Here is a 20762-nt window from a genome sequence, read left to right as displayed (position 1 = left end):
CGATGCGCCATATGATCGTTATGTCAGCTTCCACTGAACGTTTGACAGCGAACCAGAGCACGGGTATTTTAATCGCCGTTATCGGTCTTACATACAAACATACTGCTGAGAATTTTACGTCTCCAAGTTTTTGAAGTGGAATTTAACGAGAAACTGAGTTCCCAGCAATCTGACTATGCACGATTCAATTTCCGAGTTTTGGTATTTTATCTTGACTGTGACTACCTGCTTTTTTACTGAGTGTGACAACAGTAGTACTGTTTCGAAGAAACATCTGTGGCTTCTCTGTGGTCATTAAACACACCATCTCCCATTCCTTCCACAGGCCATATCATCAACCCGTAACACCTAGCACACGGGACAGCAATATGCTGAGCTCAACTTGTTGAGAGGTGTAGGAACACCTTATTTCTCTTACCATTGGTCTGACGGGTGCCGCGAGGCCTCGATGGAAATTCACGTTAATCACTTGGCCGGTCCTTAGGCCCTAGGGCCGGGACAAGGTACGTGTTGTGAACGAGGCTGGTAACGTCTTTTTCTTCTTGCGCTTATCCTCAAACATAAGTTCAATCAGGAGTTCTGAGTAAGTATTATATCTTTGCTGGGTGGATGCATGTTGATTTAATCTTCTAGGCAAAAGGACGAAACTATGCAGTTCTTGCTGACAGGTAAACATATATATTTTGTGCATCTCGGTCCATAATTGACATGTCCATCTTGAAAGTTGTCGGTGCTAGGGGACTCAAACATCCGCTTCCCACTCCTCAGTCTTGTATGCTCTTCGTTACGATCAAAGCAGACGGATGTGAACCGATGAAAACTGATTGTGTTGTGGGACCCTCCGATCCAAACTGGAATTCTTCTTTCACATTGTAAGTAAAGTATCATCTACTTTGATGTAAGCTTTGGTCCTCATAAATAACTTTAGGAACACGGTGAAGACTTCGCAGATGTGTTTTTGCATTCGCCACACCCCAGATGCCAATAGTCCAAGTGGGGATTCGATGTCGTTAGGTGAAGCGAACATGGAAATCGGTGAACTACTACTGTCTCTTGATAGTAGCAATGGTATGCGAGCATGGATTTTACTTGTATATGTTGCTAAATCATGTAATGCAGGCGTATCGATCCCTATTTATGACTCCAAGTCGGAGCAGCAGGTTTGTAAAGGTTATTTGGATGTCAAGATCGGCAACTTGGAAGATAGACATTCCGCATTAGTTACCTCTGAAAAATCCATATCCGGGTTTGTGTCTTTTCCCTTTCGCTGCGATGGGCTTGACTAATGTCAGCCTATAGAAACGTTTCACCTGTGGCTAATGAGGCTGTTGAAATCGAGCATCCATTACCAGTAAGTTCATTTATATAGGGACATTAGAGACGTCGTCACAAATAGCCTGATACTTACGAGTAATATTTAGCTCTCGAACCAAGACAAAGCTGATCTGGTCGTTGAGACCGCCAGGGCAAAATTACAATCCTGCCCACCACAAAGCTCGTCATATAAAGAATTACTCAGTATTTTCTCAAATAGCCTCTTGTCTCGCTACGAGCAGAAAGGTAATATCGAAGACTTACAAATGGCTATTCAACACAACATGCGATTACTAGAAATGTGTCCCCTAGGACATGGCAGCCATATTGCAGTTTTGTGTAACCTTGCAAACGCTCTGAAACATAACTTCACCCGCTATGGACAATCTAGTGACTTGGAGCAGAGCATTCAGTTGTATCGCTCTGCTGTGGATTCGTGCTCTCCTCGTGATCCTAAATACCTTGCGGTGGTCCAAAGTTATGCCTCCGGACTACGGCTTCGCTTTTCTCATCAGGGAGATGCCCAAGACCTTGAATTAGCTATTCAAAGTTGCATCATTGCGCTAGATCACTGCCAGCAGGGACATCCACATCGTGCCGCATTACTGCAAACCCTTTCCAATTCTATATTCAGTCGATTCGATTTGAGAGGACAACCAAACGATTTAAAGCTTGTCATTGAATATTCTACTACTGCACTGGAATTGCGACCTCCAGGGCATCCTGCCCGCTTCTCCTCTCTTTACGGCCTCGCTGAAGCTTTGCAATTCCGCTTCGATCGAGAGGGTGACTACAAAGATCTGGAACTGTCCACTGAATACCAACGCTCTGCAATGGCTCTATGCCGTCCTGGACATCACAGTTATCCCCTGCTTCTCAATAGCCTTGGAAATGCCCTTTTGGCAGCGTTCCAGCACCGGGGAGATTACGGCAAGCTTCAATCAGCCATAGAAATACTCACCGACGGAGTGAAGTACAGTCCAGAAGGGGACGTCAATAGGACTCTGTTGTTTACCAATTTGGCCAATGCTCTCTGGAACCGCTTTCACTACGGTGGCGATTCCAATGATCTGGTTCTTGCTATTGACTACTACGAGAAACCGCTTAATCTTCAGCATAGGCGGAATCCGAACTACATTTCATCCCTTTTTAACCTCGCCAATGCCCTGCTACTCCGCTTCAGACAGAAGGGGCAGCTCAAAGACCTGGATCTGGCGTTTGACTACTTTAGGACATTATTTGAAATATGTCCAAGTGACCATGCCACTCGCCCAACCTGTCTTACCGGATTTGGTAGTGTTCTTATAAACCGCTTCAAGGAAAAGGGGGACATTCGTGACTTAAAGCAAGCCATTCAATACTTCGAAGAAGGTCTCGCAATCTGCCAACCGGGGGATCCTATGCTCAACGGACCGATGCTACATCTCGCTGATGCCCTTATCATCCGTTTCAGACAGGAAGGATGTGGAGATGACTTAGAGCTGGCAATTAAATATTGCGGTGATATCATCGGGTTGCTACAACCGGAGCACATCACTTATAAAACATGCCTGATGACTTTCGGGGATGCTTTATACAACCGATTCGAACAGCAAGCTGAAATCACAGACCTAGACTTGGCTATCTCCTACTACAGAAGAACTTTACTCGCTGTGGATCATGTTTCGCCCATCTATTCTCTAGCTACTGTCAGCCTTGCCAATGCTCTCTTGGAGTATTTCAAACAACGAGCAAAAATCGATGATCTGGAAGAAGCTATACAGTTATACGCTACCTCTCTTAGAGAATGTCCTTCGGGGCACCCCAACCGTTCTACATGTCTCACAAACTTCGGAAATGCTCTCATATGTCGTTTTCAATGTCGTGGAGATGTGGATGATATGGAGCTTGCTATTCAGTATCACACCGAAGTCGTTGAACTGCATTCTCCAGAACACTACGACCATAGTCTATGGCTCTCCAACTTGGCTTGCGGAATCTTTGCCAGATATCAGTATCAAGCAGATAGTGATGACCTGTCACGAGTGATCGCATATTACAACAATGCGCTAGAACACTCTCAGTCTCTCAAGGGTCCTAAACACTTCGCTCTTTTGACGAATCTTGGTACCTGCCTTTCCCTTCGGTTCCGCGTCGATGGTGTTTTGTCTGATTTGACAATGGCCATCCAATACCACAGGACGGTATTAGAGTCACTTCCCCCAAAGCACCCTATGGTTGGACTCGCATTAACGGGTCTCGGCTCTGCTCTGTATAGTCGTTATGAATCTCAGGGTGATCTTGATGATCTTGAGCAAGCCATTCAATTTGCCTATTCTTCATTGAAGCTGATGCTTCCAGACGATCCCTCTTATGCAATGACCGTATGTCAACTTTCCGACTTCCTTCTAATATGCTACACGAAGGACAAGAGCCTTCAGACTCTTTTAGCGGTGTACCTCCTGCTTCAAAAGGCCGTAGCCTATACTCCAGATGACCATCCTAATCGCGTGCGGATCTATCAGTCCCTGATAAAAATCCACGGGGTACGCTTCAACTTGAACCACGAGGCTGGGGACCAAGAAAAAATATTCGAATACTACAACAGTGCTCTCAGTCATTCTACTGGAAGTCCCTTTGACCGTTTGCAGGTAGCTTTGGGCTGGGTTACGGATGCTGAGAAATTTGGCGATACATCTGCATTGAAGGCATATCAGGTCTCGTTCGATCTTCTAGATCATCATATCACAGCCACTCCTTCCGTTTCTTCACGCCATCAGGTCCTGCAATCACGGAAGATATCCGAAATTATGGCATTGTCTGCGGATGCAACTTCTTGTGCAATTCGCGAAGGGAAGTTGGAACTTGCAGTGGAGCTGTCAGAGCGGAGTAGAGGAATGCTCTGGACTCAGCTCTCGCGCTTTAGAACCCCATTGGATGACTTGCGTCTTGTAGGAAAAGCCGGAAAATGTCTAGCTGATAGGTTCGAGACAGTTAGTCGGCAACTACAGAGCAGAAATACGGAAAATGTGTTAGTTGGTAGTACGAATTCACGGCTATCACTCGAAGAAGAAGCAAGGCGATATCGAAGATTTTCAAAGGAGTGGGATTCCATTGTGGATCAGATCCGAAAAATAGAAGGCTTCAGCCATTTTCTAAAGCCTACGCCCTACTCTGAGCTCCAGGGGGCTGCAGCTTAATGGACCAGTTGTCATCGTCAACATTAGCCAGCACAGCTGTGATGCTATCATTATCTTGCAAACCGGGCCACCTCGTCATGTACGCCTCCCCGACGTTACAGCGACTAAAGTATCTGAAATTTCCACGTCGCTCTTGGATATCTTGAAGAGCACCTCTGGGATAGGGGAGGAGAAAACAAGAGAAAGAGGCATCACAATGATTCTTAGGGAACTGTGGGAATTGATCGTGAAGCCTGTAGTCGGGGAGCTGATGGGGATCATTCCTAGAGGATCTCGCATATGGTGGTGTCCGACTTCCAAGCTTTCATCTTTACCACTGCACGCTGCAGGGCAATATCACCAAGATGGGCGCAACCTTTCGAACATCTACATCTCATCCTACACGCCCACAATAGCCGCCTTGATACGATCTCGGAGATACAGCACTGATACCCGTACTTTTCTTGCAATTGGACAGGCTCAACCCAGCCAAAGTAGCCAAGAACCTGAACTTAAGTCTGTAGGCACTGAGCTCAAGCTTGTCAAAGGTCTTGTTCCAGCTTCCGTTTCGTTTACCGAGCTCAACGGAGACGAAGGTACTTCTGATGCTGCGCTTCAAGGCTTTCGCGAACACTCGTGGATCCATCTCGCCTGTCATGGAAAGCAAGACTTTGCGCAGCCTTTTGATTCTTCGTTTGCGCTGCGTGATAAACCCCTTCGCCTCATAGATATCATTGGAGAAGACCTCAGTCACCAGCAGTTCGCATTCCTATCTGCATGCCATACCGCCGTAGGTGATAGAAAAACGCCAGATGAAGTCATTCACCTAGCAGCTGGGATGCAATTTTCGGGTTTCCGGAGTGTTATCGGCACTATGTGGGCAGTGGACGATAAGACTGCCCAACACATGGTTTCTGAATTTTACACGCATATGTTCAGTGAAGGACTCGACTGTACCAATGCAGCAAAAGCACTTAACAAAGCTGCGAAGACTGCGAAGACGAAATTCAAAGAAGTATCACTGGACCAGAGGATTGTATTCATTCATATTGGCGCTTGAAGAGTTGTGAAGCAGCGTGTAAGAGCTCTTTAAAATCATGTATCATAACATCTTACGACAATATCAAGACTATCTTTGCACTTGCAACCTATCGAAAATATAATCGATGACAGGATTCTATCCTTGCATTCAGGTAATAAAAGACAAAAGGCACTAGCAGTACATATGTATATATTCCACAAAGAAATCAAGTTGGAGAGAGAACATGGGCAAAAGCTTAAAGGACAATTTGATGGAAAGGAAGTAGCTAGTCAAGGGGGGAGGAACAAACGAGATAACAAGCATATATATAGCTACAACTGGACGATAAGGGATAGCAATTCCGGATAGCTTAAAAGTCGTTCTTGAGGTACGGGTAAGGGTGTGACGGGGCGAGGGATAAGGGAGCAGCTGAGATGGAGGTATGGGGGATATAAGTGGCTGAGGTAAGGAACTAAAGAACACGGGAAACCAAGAAGTGTATAAGTTATCAGCAAATGCATATCCATCATTATCCCAAAAGTCTGCTGGTATTCCATAAACTCTGGCAGGTCGATGGGCAATGAAACGAAGCCTATTCCACACCTCGACAACCAGTGCCAAAGGCAAGAACTATGGCGTGTCGTTTTCCTTGAACTGCACGATATATAATATACAGTCAGGGGCCGCATGGTCGTCGAATGCGTATGTGCACGAGCCGCAAGAGAGAGCAAGGACCAAGGCAAGCATCATTACGATCAGCCTAGTGCAAAGCGCAGCGTGCTCGATTCCCTCTGTACATCTTCAATAGCAGGTCCACTAGCAGACGCGCAAGACGAAGAGGTGATCGGCGACGAAGGCAGCATAGAGTTAGGCGTTGGAAGACATGCCGGAGGTAGAGAAGTAGAAGCGGTAGGAGGATGAGACGACATTGGTTCATCACCACTAGGATTGGAACTCCGGGTCGAAGAAGATGCATTGGAGGAACCGCCACCAGGAAGACCAAGTTCAAACCAGTTCATCCCTTCGCTATTCGCACCTGAAGTTGCAGTCAGACTCGGAGCAGACGAAATGGACAACTGAAGTGCCGGGGAAGAGAGCGGCAAGGTGTTCGATAACGAGAACATGGGGGATACCTGATCTGATGACATCATCTGCCCGGCGGAATGAAAAGGTGGAAGTTGAAAAGAAGGCGACAGAGGGAAATTCGGAAGCTGGAATGGGTTCGGAATTTGAATCGACGATGGTAATTGGAGAGAGAGTGGCAACGCGCTGACATCCAGATCTCCCAACCCTTTGCTCAAATCTAGAGCACCCAGGCTTGATCCAGAAGAGGAGCCTAGTGGGGGTGAAGGTGAAGGAGAGGGAGAAGGTGCAAGCAGAGAATGGAGGAAGGACGTCCATTCGCCAGCAGCGGGGTTAACAATATCATCGTATGAAGCACTCATACTATCATTTGCACCGGCACTCGAGCTTGACATCACGTTGGGTCCGCTGCTCGAGCTCAAGCGGCTTTCTATACCTGAGACATTGCCAATACTCATGCTAAATCTGCCTACTGCACTCGCCCATTCTGCCAGCCTTCGCCGATCAGGAGGCGTCCCACGGCCCATATACGCGCGGGGCGGCTCAGATAATATAGGTACGTGCAAAGATGAGAGAGGCGGAACAGGCGGTATTCGTGGCGTCACATATGGATTGGACAACGTGACTGGATTAGAGGGGCCCGGAGGTGTACCTGGGCCAATTGGGAGAGATATACGTTGAAGAAGGGGTGTCGATAATGTGGTACTGGAATTGCTTCCATTATCCTGATAACTTGTCGTCTCACACTGCGAAAACGTTGAGAGACCGAAAGAGGGACATGGGCTGAAATTAAAGTCAGGGCTAGTGTTATGTGAAAATGTGGCGGCATCAGCAGCAGCAGAGGTAGAGACGAGATCTACGTCCATTTTTGTCGTTGGGTTTTGGGCTTGAGTTAGGGCTCGGGGTTGCCCCTCCTTGTCGCCTGTACCTGGTTCTTCCGCCACTGGTTTGCCATTATCACCATCCACAACTCCTAGAGATTCATCACTTTCACCTTCATATTCCTCATCATCAAACTCCTCATCGTAATCATAGTCTTCATCAAAGTCATCGTCTTCAATGCCATCACCACTCTCCTTATCCCCAAGAGATCGCATCTTGTAATCACAATCCCAGCTATAGCCTACACCATACTCGTATTTACAATCAGTATCAGCTTCGCCCTCGGCATCTGGATCGGTGTCATCTTCGTCGGGCAAGGAACCATACGTGTAACTCGTGGGCGTGTAAAGCCTAAATCGGGTCCCTAAAGTGGGCGTGGTACTTGAACCAGCTTCAGGATCGGGAGATATACTCCGTGCTTCTGATGCAACAATAGCTTTGATTGTGTCGACACCGTAGCGTCTTAAGCTGCAAACATAAGAAATAGATGAAAACTCCGATTAAATGCTTGCAATCCAGGCTAACGGCACTTACATGTAATCAACCCGCTCCTGGCACGCTAATTTCCATATATTAACCTCACGATCGCGCTCCCTTTGCATCATTTCTCGGTCCCTTTGTAGTTGTGTATCTCTATCGAGATGTAATCGTGGGCTTTCACACTCCATGTCCGTGTCGGCACTCTGACTGTCCCTTAGGACGCCATTATCTGGCTGACCATTTCCCCTCTCTGTCGATTGGACTTGATTTGTATTTAACAAATCTACACCAACCTGCCTTTGCGAGTCATTCTTACTACTATCTGATCCATCCATCCACACTGGGTCGAGTTCCAAGTCATGGCCTGGGAACGCCACGTGTGGCTGTGCGGGTGGCTGAGTCAAGGAGCCCGCAGGTGAACACGAGGACGACGACGAGGAACTAGCAGGATGTGGTTGCGGTGAGATTGATTGCGATGGCTTATGCCCGAATGAAGTGGAAGCTGATGTGGGACTAGCGGAAGAGGAGAGTGTGGTATAAGTGACGTAGGCCTGAGTGGCCGGTGGGGGTATACTGGAAACATCTGAAGCCGGATAGGAAGACGAGGCCAATTCTGGTAAAATTGGGGGTGGTCTCATAGAAGTAGAGGATACGTTTGAAGAGTGTGTCTCAGATGAAAGCGAGATAGTATGTGCATTGAGAATACTGCAAGTAGAACAGGTCAGTTTCCACAGTCAACAAATATCAGGAAATCGACAGAGATCCGACGCCATGATATGGCAGAAGAAGAAACATACTTTTCATCTGCACTGGAAGAGAAGGTGTACTTGGGCGATAACGGAGATGGCTGTGGTGGAGATGACTCGCGGAGAGTGGAATCTGCATGCTTAGAATGTGGCTTTACAGGCTGCGGAGAGTGCTGTAAGGTTAAGAACAAGCTATAGTACGTTATATGCGCACCTGTGACTCTCGTACTGGCAATACATCGCCTGCTATGATGTTTTCCTTGCGTTTCTTGCGGTGTACGACGAGTGGAGCAGAACTACTGCGGGGTTGCGACAACGACATGCACGGGTCGACGACATCGAGCTCAAGAGCAGAATCAAGGGAGAGGCGCTGTCGTTTGAGAGCGCGGAGGGCGCGAGGGGTGAGACGGGGATCGTCGATTGGAATGGGAGAGATAGGCGGTGTGCGAGATCGTTTGCGGGAGGGAGGCGGGGGGGCTGTGGTGGTTATGGTTGGCTTTGGCGGCGAGGAGACATGCTTTGTCGCTGTCGAGGACGATGAAGGAGGTGAGGAATGGACACGAGCAATACGGGAGGACCGACGGACGGTCATTGGCCGTGGATCGAGGATGGCGGCCATTCAGTTCTGAGCCGAAAAGAGAAACGGTGTGACTTGGAAAGAACGCGGAACTTTTTTGCAAAATTACACGATCAACAAACCAGCCGTACACGTAAGCAGCGCACAGACCAGTCACGTGTTCGCGCCATCTTATGATGTCACCACCCCTCTGCTATATAGCACCCCAGCCCACCCACTCATACAGAAAACATGAGCGACGAGTACAGAAACAACGGTCAGAACGGTTCCCTCGTCAACGACTGTAAGCACCCAGCTTCATCCCAGCCTCTGCTCACCCCCACCAGCACTGGACACCTCTGCTCTTCCCCACAATGAACGAGATGCGGCGACACAAAACTACCCCCCTCCAGGAGACAGTGAGCACATTTTTCCGTGAAACATAACACCTAATAACTTCACCCATAGCTTCCTCCTCAGGCGGGTACGGATCATCGAAGAATCCGTTTTCACCCGCTTCACAGCGCGGACTGGCAGACACAACGGACACCGACCATGGTGCTATCCAGCAGTCCACAACTGGCACAGATATCCGCGGCGAGATAGGCGATGCAAAACAAGGCGTCGATGTATCCAGCAGGAGAGCAGCACGAGCAGACGAGCAGCGGATGGGTGTCGGCCGTGGCAGAAGCCAATCACTGAATCCATACAACGAAAGTTCCTGGGAGACGGAAGAAGAGGCAAGAGAAGCTTTGGGAAGTCGTTTTTCGCAATGAAATGTTTGCTAGCGAAAATTTAGCTGTATCATTATTCTAGCTCAGTACGATGATCTGTATAGCTACAACGTGGAACTCACATATAATTGCCGATGATAAATGGACGAATACCGTATGAAACTTCCGAACGCTGACTGATGATAACCAATTGAAATACTCATCATTCCGCACGACATTCAAAGATGTGTCGGTGCGTATGAAGGCGTTATAACTACAACTTGAGAGACGATGGAGAATACGCATATCTAAATGCAAAATGGTAATTAAAACCATGCAAAAAGTAGGCTTCTTCATTGACAGAAATTATGTTTTCTTTCGAGGATTCTAGCGATCGGGGTGGGGTGAATCAATCAAAAGCGTCGATACCCTTGGTCGTGCTTTCAACGCGTAAACCAAGGTGCTGGCTGTCAGAACTTACAATGTATCCCGCCACGTCGTGGTCCACAATAAGCAAGTTTGTTGTAACAGACATGGGATATCAAAATCTCACTTGCGCGTTTTTTTTAGCTTTTGTACGCCTTCTTGGCCTCTTGAAATGTTTTTCAGGCAGTTCGTTTTGAAGACAAGATACACGTGAGATGCAAGCGTGACTTATCGTAGCGAGTTCGTCGACCCGCACCCCTCGCAGGTCCCTTCAAATACTAAGCCATTCGACCTATCCGTGTTATCTCCTTGGCACGTACGACACACCGCTCTGGGAGCAAATTGTCCTCGTGTTTCTTACCATCGTTGTTCATCGCCCTGATTGCAGCCAGCGATCCTTCGACATTGGAATTGTATCATTTCTGCGTGATACTAAATTGAAACTCGAATGGCCAGCTGCCTTGCCATAGCTCGAGACCATTCTGCAGGACAGGGCTTACCATGCTTACCATAGTGAAAACATTCGAGCGCCAATATACAAGTTGCCAATTGTTGCCAGCGGTGGCGGTGGGTTGACTTGGATGCTACTAGTAGACCGATGCCGTACAAATCGAGGTCAAGATCAAACCATGAATCCCAACTCACTCGCTTACGGCTACTAAATTTGACTCGGCCATCGCGTTTCTGTGTGCTCTAGAAGTGAGAATGTGGGGTGGCTAATTTTTTGTTCCAAATACACTGGGGGAAAAAGCTGTCAATGTGCAAGGCGATGTTTCAAGTTGTACTTAACATACATGACAGGCGATGTCACCAACAAGTCGATGGTACCAGAAATCTTTCCAGTTCTTGGAATAGCCACAACATCGAACCTAAACAAGAAAACTACGAAACCGACAGTCTCTACTATGCTTAACGTAGCAATACGCCATGGCTTCAGCACTGCATATCACCCGAATTGCAAAACTTAAAGGGTTAGTAAAGGAAAAACGAGCGCTCAAACTGCTACCTGAAGTACTTCTAACCTTCAATCATTGCCAAAACTATTTTGACTATTGTCTGATTAACAAATATTCTTACGGCTCCAATCGCTTGGGGTCCCTTGGGAACAGCGATGCACGACGGATGTTGTTCAGTTTCAAGAACATCAGCACTCGCTGGGCACCCCATGCGGAATCCGTCCAGGTAGCCTGACATACTCTCGGGATTGACCCCCTTGCCTCGCATCTGCTCTGCGTGGAAAGTAGGGTCGTGTATACGCTGCGCACCAGAGAGAATCTCTTCACCACGCATGAAAAAGTCATACGAGGGAGAGAGGCTCTGACAGACAGGAGGTGAGTGGGAAAATACAGGATCTTCAGGGTCAGACATGGTGTAAAATGGACAAAGGGCCATCGGGAATTTGTCAATAATGAAATAGTCGGTATCATATTTTGTTTTCACAATACGCCTAAGTCTCTTTTCGTTTTCGGTGCTGATAAGTTTCGTCTGTTAATATCAGAGCCTGGAGGGGTATATTAGATAACGAACTTAATGTCATCCAATATCTCTCTGTCAACACCATCTTCGGTCAGGAGTCCTACTGCTTCCTTGAGTGTTAGTGTAAGCGTCCCCTCTGGGCCTTCTCTCCACTTGAACTCGTCCGCGGGGAACTACTTGCCCACCACTTCGATTTCTTTTGAGTACTTCTCCTTCAGACCACGGAACATACTCAGCAACATGCCGTCGAGCAATTTGCGTACTTCGTGATAGTGTTCCTCGCTGATCATCTCGAGATCGAGCTTTATGAACTCTGTCATATGGCCATCTGTTTGGCAAGTTAGGACGATTGTGCGAGGAAAGCGGTGCCTATAAGAGCCATTCATAAAATGTTCAAAAGCGGAACAAGGCCGATATACCTTTGAAGTAGCTAACTTTGAATACTGATGCAAATATAAGGATTTCATCAAGTTCCCCCTCCTCTCTCGAACGGAGGTCAATAAAATTACAGCCGAGTAGCTTGTGATTCAGACGGTAAAACCAACGGTGTAGTGATGTCGTGGTCTCGCAATGTATCTCGGTATGGCCACAAAAGAGCTCTTACTCTCTTTGCCTCATCATCCTTTCCACACTCAATATACTCCAGTTTCTTCTGTTCTACGGCTAACCGAACCTTCTCAAACTGATCAAGGTCACCCTTGATATAACCAAACTCGCCCAAATTGAATGTTCGGTCCAAATCTTCCAACATTTCGCGATGTCGTAACCACATAGTATGATGAGCTTCAAGGTCATCCAACTCCTCGGAAGAGTATTCCACGGGACATGTGCTTTCAGGAATAATGTCTTCCCAAAGCTGGTAAATATGAAACAACGCCATCCTTGGTGATAAACCTCAGCTATTAATAGGAAAGTATTCATCGTAGTCGACACACCGAAAGGGTATCAGACCGTATTTCCATGTCACTTGAGCAAGGTCCTCGAGATAAATCCGCTCTTGACGAGCCTTCATATTGAATATTGGCAGCGGGAACGCAGCAAGTTCAAACAACTTGTGGTGAATACGGCGCTTGTGGCTCTCCTCCACCTCTGCCTTTTCGCTGGCACAAAGCTCCTCAAAGTTTTCGGGAAGCACAGGTAGCTGGCGACCGGGTGGCACACCATCCATGCGATACAGGGGCGGAACCTGGAGCTGCAAAAATGCTGGTCCAATCCACGTCCCCTGCCAATCAATGATTGACGAAATCGTAAGTGGGATTGTGGGAGAAATCGTGCCCTGCTCTTCGGAGTATTCGACGAAGATATTCGAAGCATGCAGATCGGGGTGCCACATGACGGGTCTTGCTTGTTCATGGAGACATGGGACGAGGATGGGGACAAGCGTGGTGAAGACGGATAACAATGCCACATGGTCGTCGCGACTGCCTTGGCCAGGGAGGATACGGTTCGGGTCGTCGAGGATATGCAACGTGCTGAAGCTATGTATCCAATCTTGCTCTCTACGCGCGACGGCTGTCATGTAGTCCTCTGCAGTGTGCCCTTGCACAGCCTGTCAGAAACAGATATGGGAGGCGTAAATAAGAAGTACTCACAAGGGCCTCTATCTATATTCATGCTCCCGCGTTCAGCCTCCCAAAAGTCCCTGCGTGCAATGGGCCCAATGCAGAATATGGAGTTCAACTCGTCGTCTGGAGAGATCCCTTCGAGTAATGTGGGGGCACGCAATGGAGCGGGAATATCATCCTTGTAGTACAAGCTGCCGTAGTGGGTAAATTTGAGCTCTAGTAGCTGACGCTCGCACTCGCCCAGAGTCTTAGCGAACATGCCTCGTTCAGCTCTGGGCAGATCACCCAAAACGTCCGAAAGGAGGCACCCAGAGGCTTTCTCCATTAAAATGAATTCGGCGCCAACATCCGTGCTCTCGGCACGAGAGTTCCATGCGAGGACTGCTGGTATTGGGAATCCCAGTCGGCGGCGCAAGAAGTCAATCGTGGCGACCTCGCTTGCAGTTGTGAAGTGGGAAGGCCCTGCAAGCGACGTAGGAAAACGCGCAATAGCTTCGCAGCCATTGTTGAAACGAAGGAGGAATACCCTGTTCAGGGATTCATTGATTTTGACCATATCTGTGACGGCATCCGCGCCTACAGCCTCAGCTGCTAGCTTGCAGAACGCTGCGACATTGAAAGTAACGGACCGAGCATCTCGATGTTCTTTGTCGTTGCACAACCAGTATCCTGACGTATATTGAAAGATGGAGTGCAGATCTGTAGGATGTATGATAGTAGAAATGAGTACAGAAACCAATAGAGGAACACTTCATACTTGCCTGGCCTAAATTTGCAACTTTGCGCGTTCTTGCGGGCCTTCTGGCGGACGAAGGATTGTAGTCGTGTGAGCACTGTATGTCAAGTTAGCAACACTCGCGACCAAGGTCTGTTGTACTGACATTTCATTTACATTCGCAAATGCCTGTAGTGAGTGAAAGGACAGGCTCCTCCCCATCTAGTGTTTCGAGGTTTAGAATGTATCTTAGAGAATAGAGACAATTGATCATCTTGACATCGCAAGAAAGCACGTGATGAGAAATCTTTGAAAGTCAGCTGAACTTTGATTCTGAACCTCTCCGCAGCGGCTGGACTTTAACATTTGTAAGGCCATGTTCGGTAGCATCATTTTGCAGATTATATCATGTTCAAAATCACAGATGGTAAATCGGAGCTTGAACTATGACTTCAGGTTATCGGCACTGATTTAGTTAACAATCTACTATCTACAAAGTACCATGTCGACTGAACTGAGTGACGTACAGGCCAAGGTCGGCATCTACCTCCTTGAAGAACTACTGTCGGACGAGGAAGCTATTGCAGATGAAGATGAAGAAGACATTGTGATTACCGCAGCGACCCAAGCAGCTATTTTTTACGCAGAGCCTCTCTTTGACAAGACCCCTTATCATACATTGGTACTCTCTGGCCATGGCTGGATTCAAGAATTGATTGATGGGCATCCGGAATGAATTAGGTGTGAGCTTGGGGTCAAGAGAGAGATATTTGATGAGCTGGTTAGGACTTTGAGAGAAGCAGGGCATACAGATTCGAAGAGTGTGTCTTTGGAGGAGAAGCTCGCCATGCTTTTATACATGAGTGTGACTGGGCTCACTGTCAGACATGTTGGTGAGCATTTTCAACGTGCCAATGACACTATATCAAAGTAGGTTCTTTGTATTTTATGTTTTACTCATTTTTTCTAATGATTTTGCAGGTATTTCAAGGAAATTCTATTCGCATTTTTGTCCGCACCCATCTGTGAGGCAACAATAAACTATAACAAAAACGAAACCTGTCTCCTTCTGCACTTGCAGGGAGTAAGAGGTTCGATGAGCTTGAGGTCGACAGACGCTAGCAAATATAGCAAGTAGAGGACTTTGAGAGGTAAGCTTCAAAGCTTTTCGTTGAGGAGTAAAGCGGGTAAATTCAGTAATAGAAAACTAAGGAACCATACATGAATAGGTAAGGCTTTATATAGTGAACTGTTTGTTCCTCAGACCGAAAGGAGAATAAACAAAAAGTGGTCTGAGGAATTAATCGGCCAATAAGAAACAGAGAGAATAACTATCATATGACTTTTAACTTGATTAATCAGCGGGTGAGAGTTTGTACTAATAATAGAGGTTTGTTACGCGTGTTCAGGAACTGTATCCTCATGATAAGGTACGATCCTGAACAAGGCGTTTATTAGTATGTCCAGGCTCTACTGGGGCTTGGAGCTGGTTGGCGAGATGCCTACTACCAGTCCCTACTCCATGTGCTGGCTAGCTGGGAGCGATACCCAGTCTCTGATCTGTGATATAAAATGGTAGTGATGGTTAAGAAAGCCTGTGAGGGCTATGAGAAGTAAAACGGCGAATGACACTTCTAGCCCTAGAGCCAAAGGTGTAATGGGAAAGGCGTTCGAGAACCAAGACATAGCGAAGATAAGAAAATAATAAAATGGTCCTTACATTACCCCCCCCTTTTATATTCTTGTCCCAAGAATCTTAGCGCCGCAATCTGTAAAGCGGTTTGTGATCCAGTCGAAGAAGTGGGGTTTTTCGGTAGTAGTGGTGAAATTTTCATAAGGGCGGAATTGTAAGGTGGCAGAGGCGATTACGCGCGGGGCGGCAGGGTGTTTGTGATGAAAGGTGGCGATCAGCGAGGGAGAATTCTTTAGGTGATGATCAGGTTCCCACGTCCTTTCCGTGATCGGGTATCCTTTCCAATGGACGAAGTAATTGAGTTTGACCCCTTTTAGTTTAGTAGGTCGTGACACGATGATTTCTTCGGCTTCGTATTCGACCGCGCCATCGACTTGGATCAGCGGAGGTTTCGAGGTACAAGGTTGATTAGGAAATTCCGGCATGTGATACGGTGATAATAGTATTTTGTTGAATACGGGATGGATCACCTTCCATGATCTAGGGACATCAAGGAGATAGGCTGATGGGCCAACTTTTGCTTTCACCGTGAATGGGCCGAATCACTTGTCATCTAGTTTCTTCATCAACCAATTGGTGGAGATATGCGTACCTTCTAACCACACCTTATCTCCCTTTTGATACTCTCGTGCTTCCGTGCGTTTTCGGTTGTAATACTTCTTAAGATTTTGATTAGCGAGCAGCAGTGATTGCCAGGTCTGCTCATGTAATTTTGTCATAGAAGTTGCGAAGTCTTCGGCAGCTTGCGAGCGTCCGGAAGGCTTCTGACCAGTCCCTTTACAAGGGTGAGAACCATAATTTACGAAGAAGGGGGTCTGATTGGTCGCGGAGTGAAGGTGATTGTTGTATGTAAATTCGGCAATGGCTAGCCAATCAGCCCAGTCGTCTTGTCGGTGATTAATGAATGTGCGCAGGTAGTGTTCCAGATCTTGATTGATTCGTTTGAATTGCCCATCAGTTTGGGGGTGGTAACCTGTTGATAGACCGGGTTCAATCCCAAGGGTTTGATAGAAATCCTTGGTGAAGTTCGACATGAATTGAGGTCCTCTATCTGATATGATTTTTTCCGGGATACCGTGTAGTCGTATTACTGAATCTCGCAGTTGTTTGGTGTAGCCTAACAAATCAAGAGTGACGTGTGTTGGTACAAAGTGAGCCATTTTCGAGAATCTGTCAACAAAAACTTGGATAGCGTCGTATCCATTTGACTCAGGTAATGCTCCGATAAGATCCGTCGTAATTATCTGCCAGGGACGATCAGGGATCGGATTTGGATGGAGGGGAGCGTGTGGCTTCTGGCGATGCGACTTTGTTCTCTGACATATCTCACATCCTGCGACATATCTCCTGATATCTCTCCTGAGGCTAGGCCACCAGAAGGATCGGTTTACTCCTTTGTATGTCTTTCTTTCGCTGGGATGTCCACTGAGGCTGGTGTCATGTTCTTCTTCGATAATGCGTGCCCTTAACTTTGGGTCTTTGGGTACGTAGATGTTGTTTTTGAATGACCCTAATGTCAATTCGTCTTCTTCCTCGTTTCCTATCCAGATGATCCCATCTCGTTTCTTCCGGATCTTTGGATCGTCTCTCAACTTCTTTACAACGTAATCATCTAGTTTGTGCTGCGAAGCTAGCAGCTCGTCCAGGTAGTGTTCTTCTAATATGTCCTCCATAGTATGAATGTTTGCTTCTGTGAGCTGAGGTAGAAGGACCTGTCCTTCATTGTCTCTCTCGCCTCTCAGATGGTCTATTCTTTGACTAAGTAGGTCCGCTTTCGTGTTTGCTGAGCCTTTTACATGCTCTAATTTGAAATCGTATCTGGCTAGTGTGTCCATCCACCTAGCCTGTCGTCTGTTTACTTTCTGGGGGTCTCGGAAGTAGGTGAGGTTCTGATGGTCGGTGAATATGGTGAACTGGTGTTTAGCTCCCATGAGGAGATGTCGCCATTCTTCCAACGCATGCATTACCACTAGCATCTCTTTATCCCAGATAGCGTAACTTCTCTCTGCAGGGTTCATTGACTTTGACAGGAATGCGACCGGTCTCCATTTCCCTTCTTGCTGCTGGGATAGTACCGCACCTGTGGCGTAGTTGGAGGCGTCACATTCAACTTTGAACGGATTTTCATCATTAGGGATTGCGAGTGTGGGCAAGGTGGTGATTGTCTTTTTGAGAACGTTGAATGCTTGTTGTTGGTCTTCAGCCCATTCCCAGTCTACTTTTCCGGTGAGGATTGTCAGCGGTTTTGCAATTTTTCCATAGTCTCTGATAAATTGTCTGTAAAAGTTCGAAAATCCTAGGAACGACTGTAACTCCTTCTTTGTGCGTGGTATCGGCCATTCTGCGACTGCTTGTACCTTCAGCGGGTCCATGCAAATTGTATCATGAGAGATGATCATTCCTAGATATTTGACCTCTTTCTTCTCGAACTCGCATTTCTCTGGTTTGAGATATAACTGATTGTCTGCGAGTATCTGAAGAACTTTGGATACGATCTTCCTATGTTCTTCTAACGAATCAGTGAATATCATGATATCATCAAGGTATACGATAACAGATCCTTCATTGATCAGGTCTCGGAGAAGTCGGTCCATCATTGTTTGAAAGGTGGCCGGGGAGTTCATAAGTCCAAAAAACATAACTAGAGGTTCGAACAGTCCTCTGTTAGTTCTGAAGGCGGCTTTGTGCTCATCTCCTTCTTTGATTCGAACATTGTTATATCCCCAACGGACATCCAGCTTGGTGAAGAATCTAGCACCTTTGAGTTGGTTTATCAATTCTGAAATGAGGGGTAACGTATATCGGTTTTTGATTGTAAGGGCATTGAGTTTCCGATAGTCTTGTACCGGTCTGAGAGATCCATCCTTTTTCTTGATAAAGAAAAACGGGGATGCATAAGGGGATTTTGACACTCTAATCCTCCCTGTCTCCAGGTTTTCTTTTAAGAATTCGTCAAGATGGATTTGTTCATCGCGGTTAAGTGGATACGTTTTACAGTCTAGACCTTTGGCTTCCAGTAGAAGTTCAATTGCGTGGTCCCAGACCCGTCGTGGGGGTAGTTTGTCAAATGACGCTTTCGTGAATACTGGCTCAAAATGATGATAAAACGGGGGAACAACGTCTCTGAACGTGAGTGTTGATTTTGCTCGTTCTGATTCTTCTGCAATCTGCTGGCTTTTGGTCTGAGATACGTTGCTTTCAACGAAAATTTTGTCAATCCTACTCTGTAGGTCTACAGCGATGACTCTATCTCCGTCTTCAGGGTGATACTCCGTATCATCAGAAGGGTACGTGATAGTGTTTGTTTGCCAGTTGATGTTGGGATTCGTGCATCGTAGCCAATTGTGTCCTAATAAAATTCTGGTCTCCCTCTGTCCAGTAACCAGGAAGTCCATTAATTCCGTGCGGCCCGCCACAGTTAGATGAAGGGTCACATATTCTGTCAGAGGTCCAGTGCAATTTTTGGTTCCATCTGCATTTGAAACAATAACACGAGTCAGAAGTGGTTTCGTGGAAATGTTGTGTTGCCGAACAAAGGCTTCGTCAATGATGGAGTCTGTGCATCCCGAATCTATCAGTACTGGTATGACATGCGTCTGGTGATCGTTGATGGTGGATAATTGGCATTGTAGCGAGAGTTTGCGTTGATGAGATGGGGGAAGGGATGCGAAGTCTTTGATCACATTCAACTGTTCTACAATGTAATCTTCATCGTGTTGCTTGAGCAAATTGATTGTATCCATTGTGATATGTGGGTAACACTGGGGTGAGGCCCAGTTCCGAACCAATGCTTTGGCTCTGTCTTCTTTCTGGTCTTTAATTCGTCGAGCCAACCATTCCGCTGAATGTGGCTTAGCGTATTTCTCGGCACATAGGTTTTGGGAAACATGTTTTGATTTATCAGTTACAAATACATTTTCTGAACCGTGCTTACTGGTCAGAGAGTCCGTGCTTACTCCTGACCTTCGAGAAAATCCTTCGTCTTTGTCTCCTCCTGGGTTGTGGTTGCTTCTCTAGCTGCAACTTTCTTCAGAGGGCAGTTCCTTGCGATATGACCCGGCTGGCCACATCTGTAACATAATCTGAACCAACTCTGTCGGTCTGTATCCATGGGTACGCCTTGTCCGGGGAATACACCTCTCTGAGGTTGATCCTTGAACCTTCTTGCATACTGATTCGTCTGGGTTTTTGCCATCTGCTGTGGCTGCGGCTGTTGCACATGTTGGTGCGTATACGTCTGTTGTCTGTAGATAGGTTGCGACGGCTGCATGACTTCTCTCTTTCATCTTTCGTCTAACTGGAACTCTTCTCTTCTTGCCTCCCATGCGTAGGCTTGCGTTTTCCACTCAGCAAATGTTTTTGGTAGGTCTTTCTGGATGATGACAAAATCGCAGATTCGAGAGTGAAGATTCTTTTTGAGAATGTGGTTGATCACATCAAAGTGAGTGGTAGCATCATATCCGGCCTTGTCCATGAGCGTTGTGAAGTGGCTAAAGAATTCATCGCAATGCTTATTCTCCTGTTTGTATATTTCGATCTCATTTACCGCCTGTGATCTTTCGTTTGGATTCCCAAATACTTGGGCTAGATCGGTCAGGACGGTCGAGAGAGTCAGCCATACGGGGGTAGTTGCATCAAGAGCTTTGGTAAGCACATTCTCTTTCCAAGCTTTTACTGTCGACGTTCCTTGGTCGCTGATTTTGGACAGGAGGTAGATGAGCTTCGTCTTCTCATCTGGAAAGTAGGATGTGTAGGCGGTTAAGTACAACTGTAGTGCTTGGCGCTATGCTATGAATTGTTCCTTTTCTCCTTTGAATTTGAAGGGTTCTGCTGCTAGAGTTACTTTGCCGTGTAACTGCGTGGGATTAGACATGGATGAGGGTTTTGGAGGAATTGGAGGTGGAGGTGGGCGTGTAGGTGGTAGCGGTAGGGTT

The 20762-nt window shown here is 46.8% G+C and overlaps 6 protein-coding genes across 6 annotated transcripts; 3 read left to right on the top strand and 3 right to left on the bottom strand.

Annotated features, from left to right (window-relative positions):
- Positions 1-499: 499 nt before the first annotated feature.
- On the top strand, positions 500-5616 carry SERLADRAFT_415890 (uncharacterized protein; the record flags this gene model as incomplete). The annotated part of the gene is made up of 8 exons (XM_007319003.1): positions 500-668; positions 725-872; positions 929-1068; positions 1120-1246; positions 1300-1351; positions 1422-1560; positions 1627-4286; positions 4489-5616. The coding sequence occupies 8 exons, from the start codon at positions 650-652 to the stop codon at positions 5530-5532; spliced, it is 4329 nt and encodes a 1442-aa protein (XP_007319065.1).
- A 307-nt stretch (positions 5617-5923) lies between these two features.
- Positions 5924-6306, top strand: SERLADRAFT_391144 (uncharacterized protein; the record flags this gene model as incomplete). Its single annotated transcript, XM_007319002.1, is given in 2 exon segments — positions 5924-5979; positions 5993-6306. 1 exon segment carries the CDS (start codon positions 6074-6076, stop codon positions 6299-6301), a length of 228 nt encoding a protein of 75 aa, XP_007319064.1.
- On the bottom strand, positions 6249-9303 carry SERLADRAFT_438652 (uncharacterized protein; the record flags this gene model as incomplete). The annotated part of the gene is made up of 4 exons (XM_007319001.1): positions 6249-7926; positions 7993-8643; positions 8736-8845; positions 8899-9303. 4 exons carry the CDS (start codon positions 9301-9303, stop codon positions 6249-6251), a joined length of 2844 nt encoding a protein of 947 aa, XP_007319063.1.
- A 407-nt stretch (positions 9304-9710) lies between these two features.
- SERLADRAFT_391139 (uncharacterized protein) lies at positions 9711-10016 on the top strand (the record flags this gene model as incomplete). The annotated part of the gene is made up of 1 exon (XM_007319000.1): positions 9711-10016. A coding segment is annotated over one exon (306 nt), but the record flags the coding sequence as incomplete, so codon positions are not given.
- A 2119-nt stretch (positions 10017-12135) lies between these two features.
- Positions 12136-14015, bottom strand: SERLADRAFT_469111 (uncharacterized protein; the record flags this gene model as incomplete). Its single annotated transcript, XM_007318999.1, has 4 exons — positions 12136-12224; positions 12275-12736; positions 12791-13394; positions 13448-14015. 3 exons carry the CDS (start codon positions 13974-13976, stop codon positions 12361-12363), a joined length of 1509 nt encoding a protein of 502 aa, XP_007319061.1.
- A 5106-nt stretch (positions 14016-19121) lies between these two features.
- On the bottom strand, positions 19122-19412 carry SERLADRAFT_340431 (uncharacterized protein; the record flags this gene model as incomplete). The annotated part of the gene is made up of 1 exon (XM_007318998.1): positions 19122-19412. A coding segment is annotated over one exon (291 nt), but the record flags the coding sequence as incomplete, so codon positions are not given.
- Between the last annotated feature and the right edge of the window lie 1350 nt (positions 19413-20762).

This window comes from Serpula lacrymans, assembly GCF_000218685.1.
Source record: "Serpula lacrymans var. lacrymans S7.9 unplaced genomic scaffold SERLAscaffold_7, whole genome shotgun sequence".
Taxonomy (NCBI): Eukaryota; Fungi; Basidiomycota; class Agaricomycetes; order Boletales; family Serpulaceae; genus Serpula; species Serpula lacrymans.
Note: the sequence above shows the minus strand (reverse complement) of the source record. Positions and strands in the feature narration are given on the sequence as shown.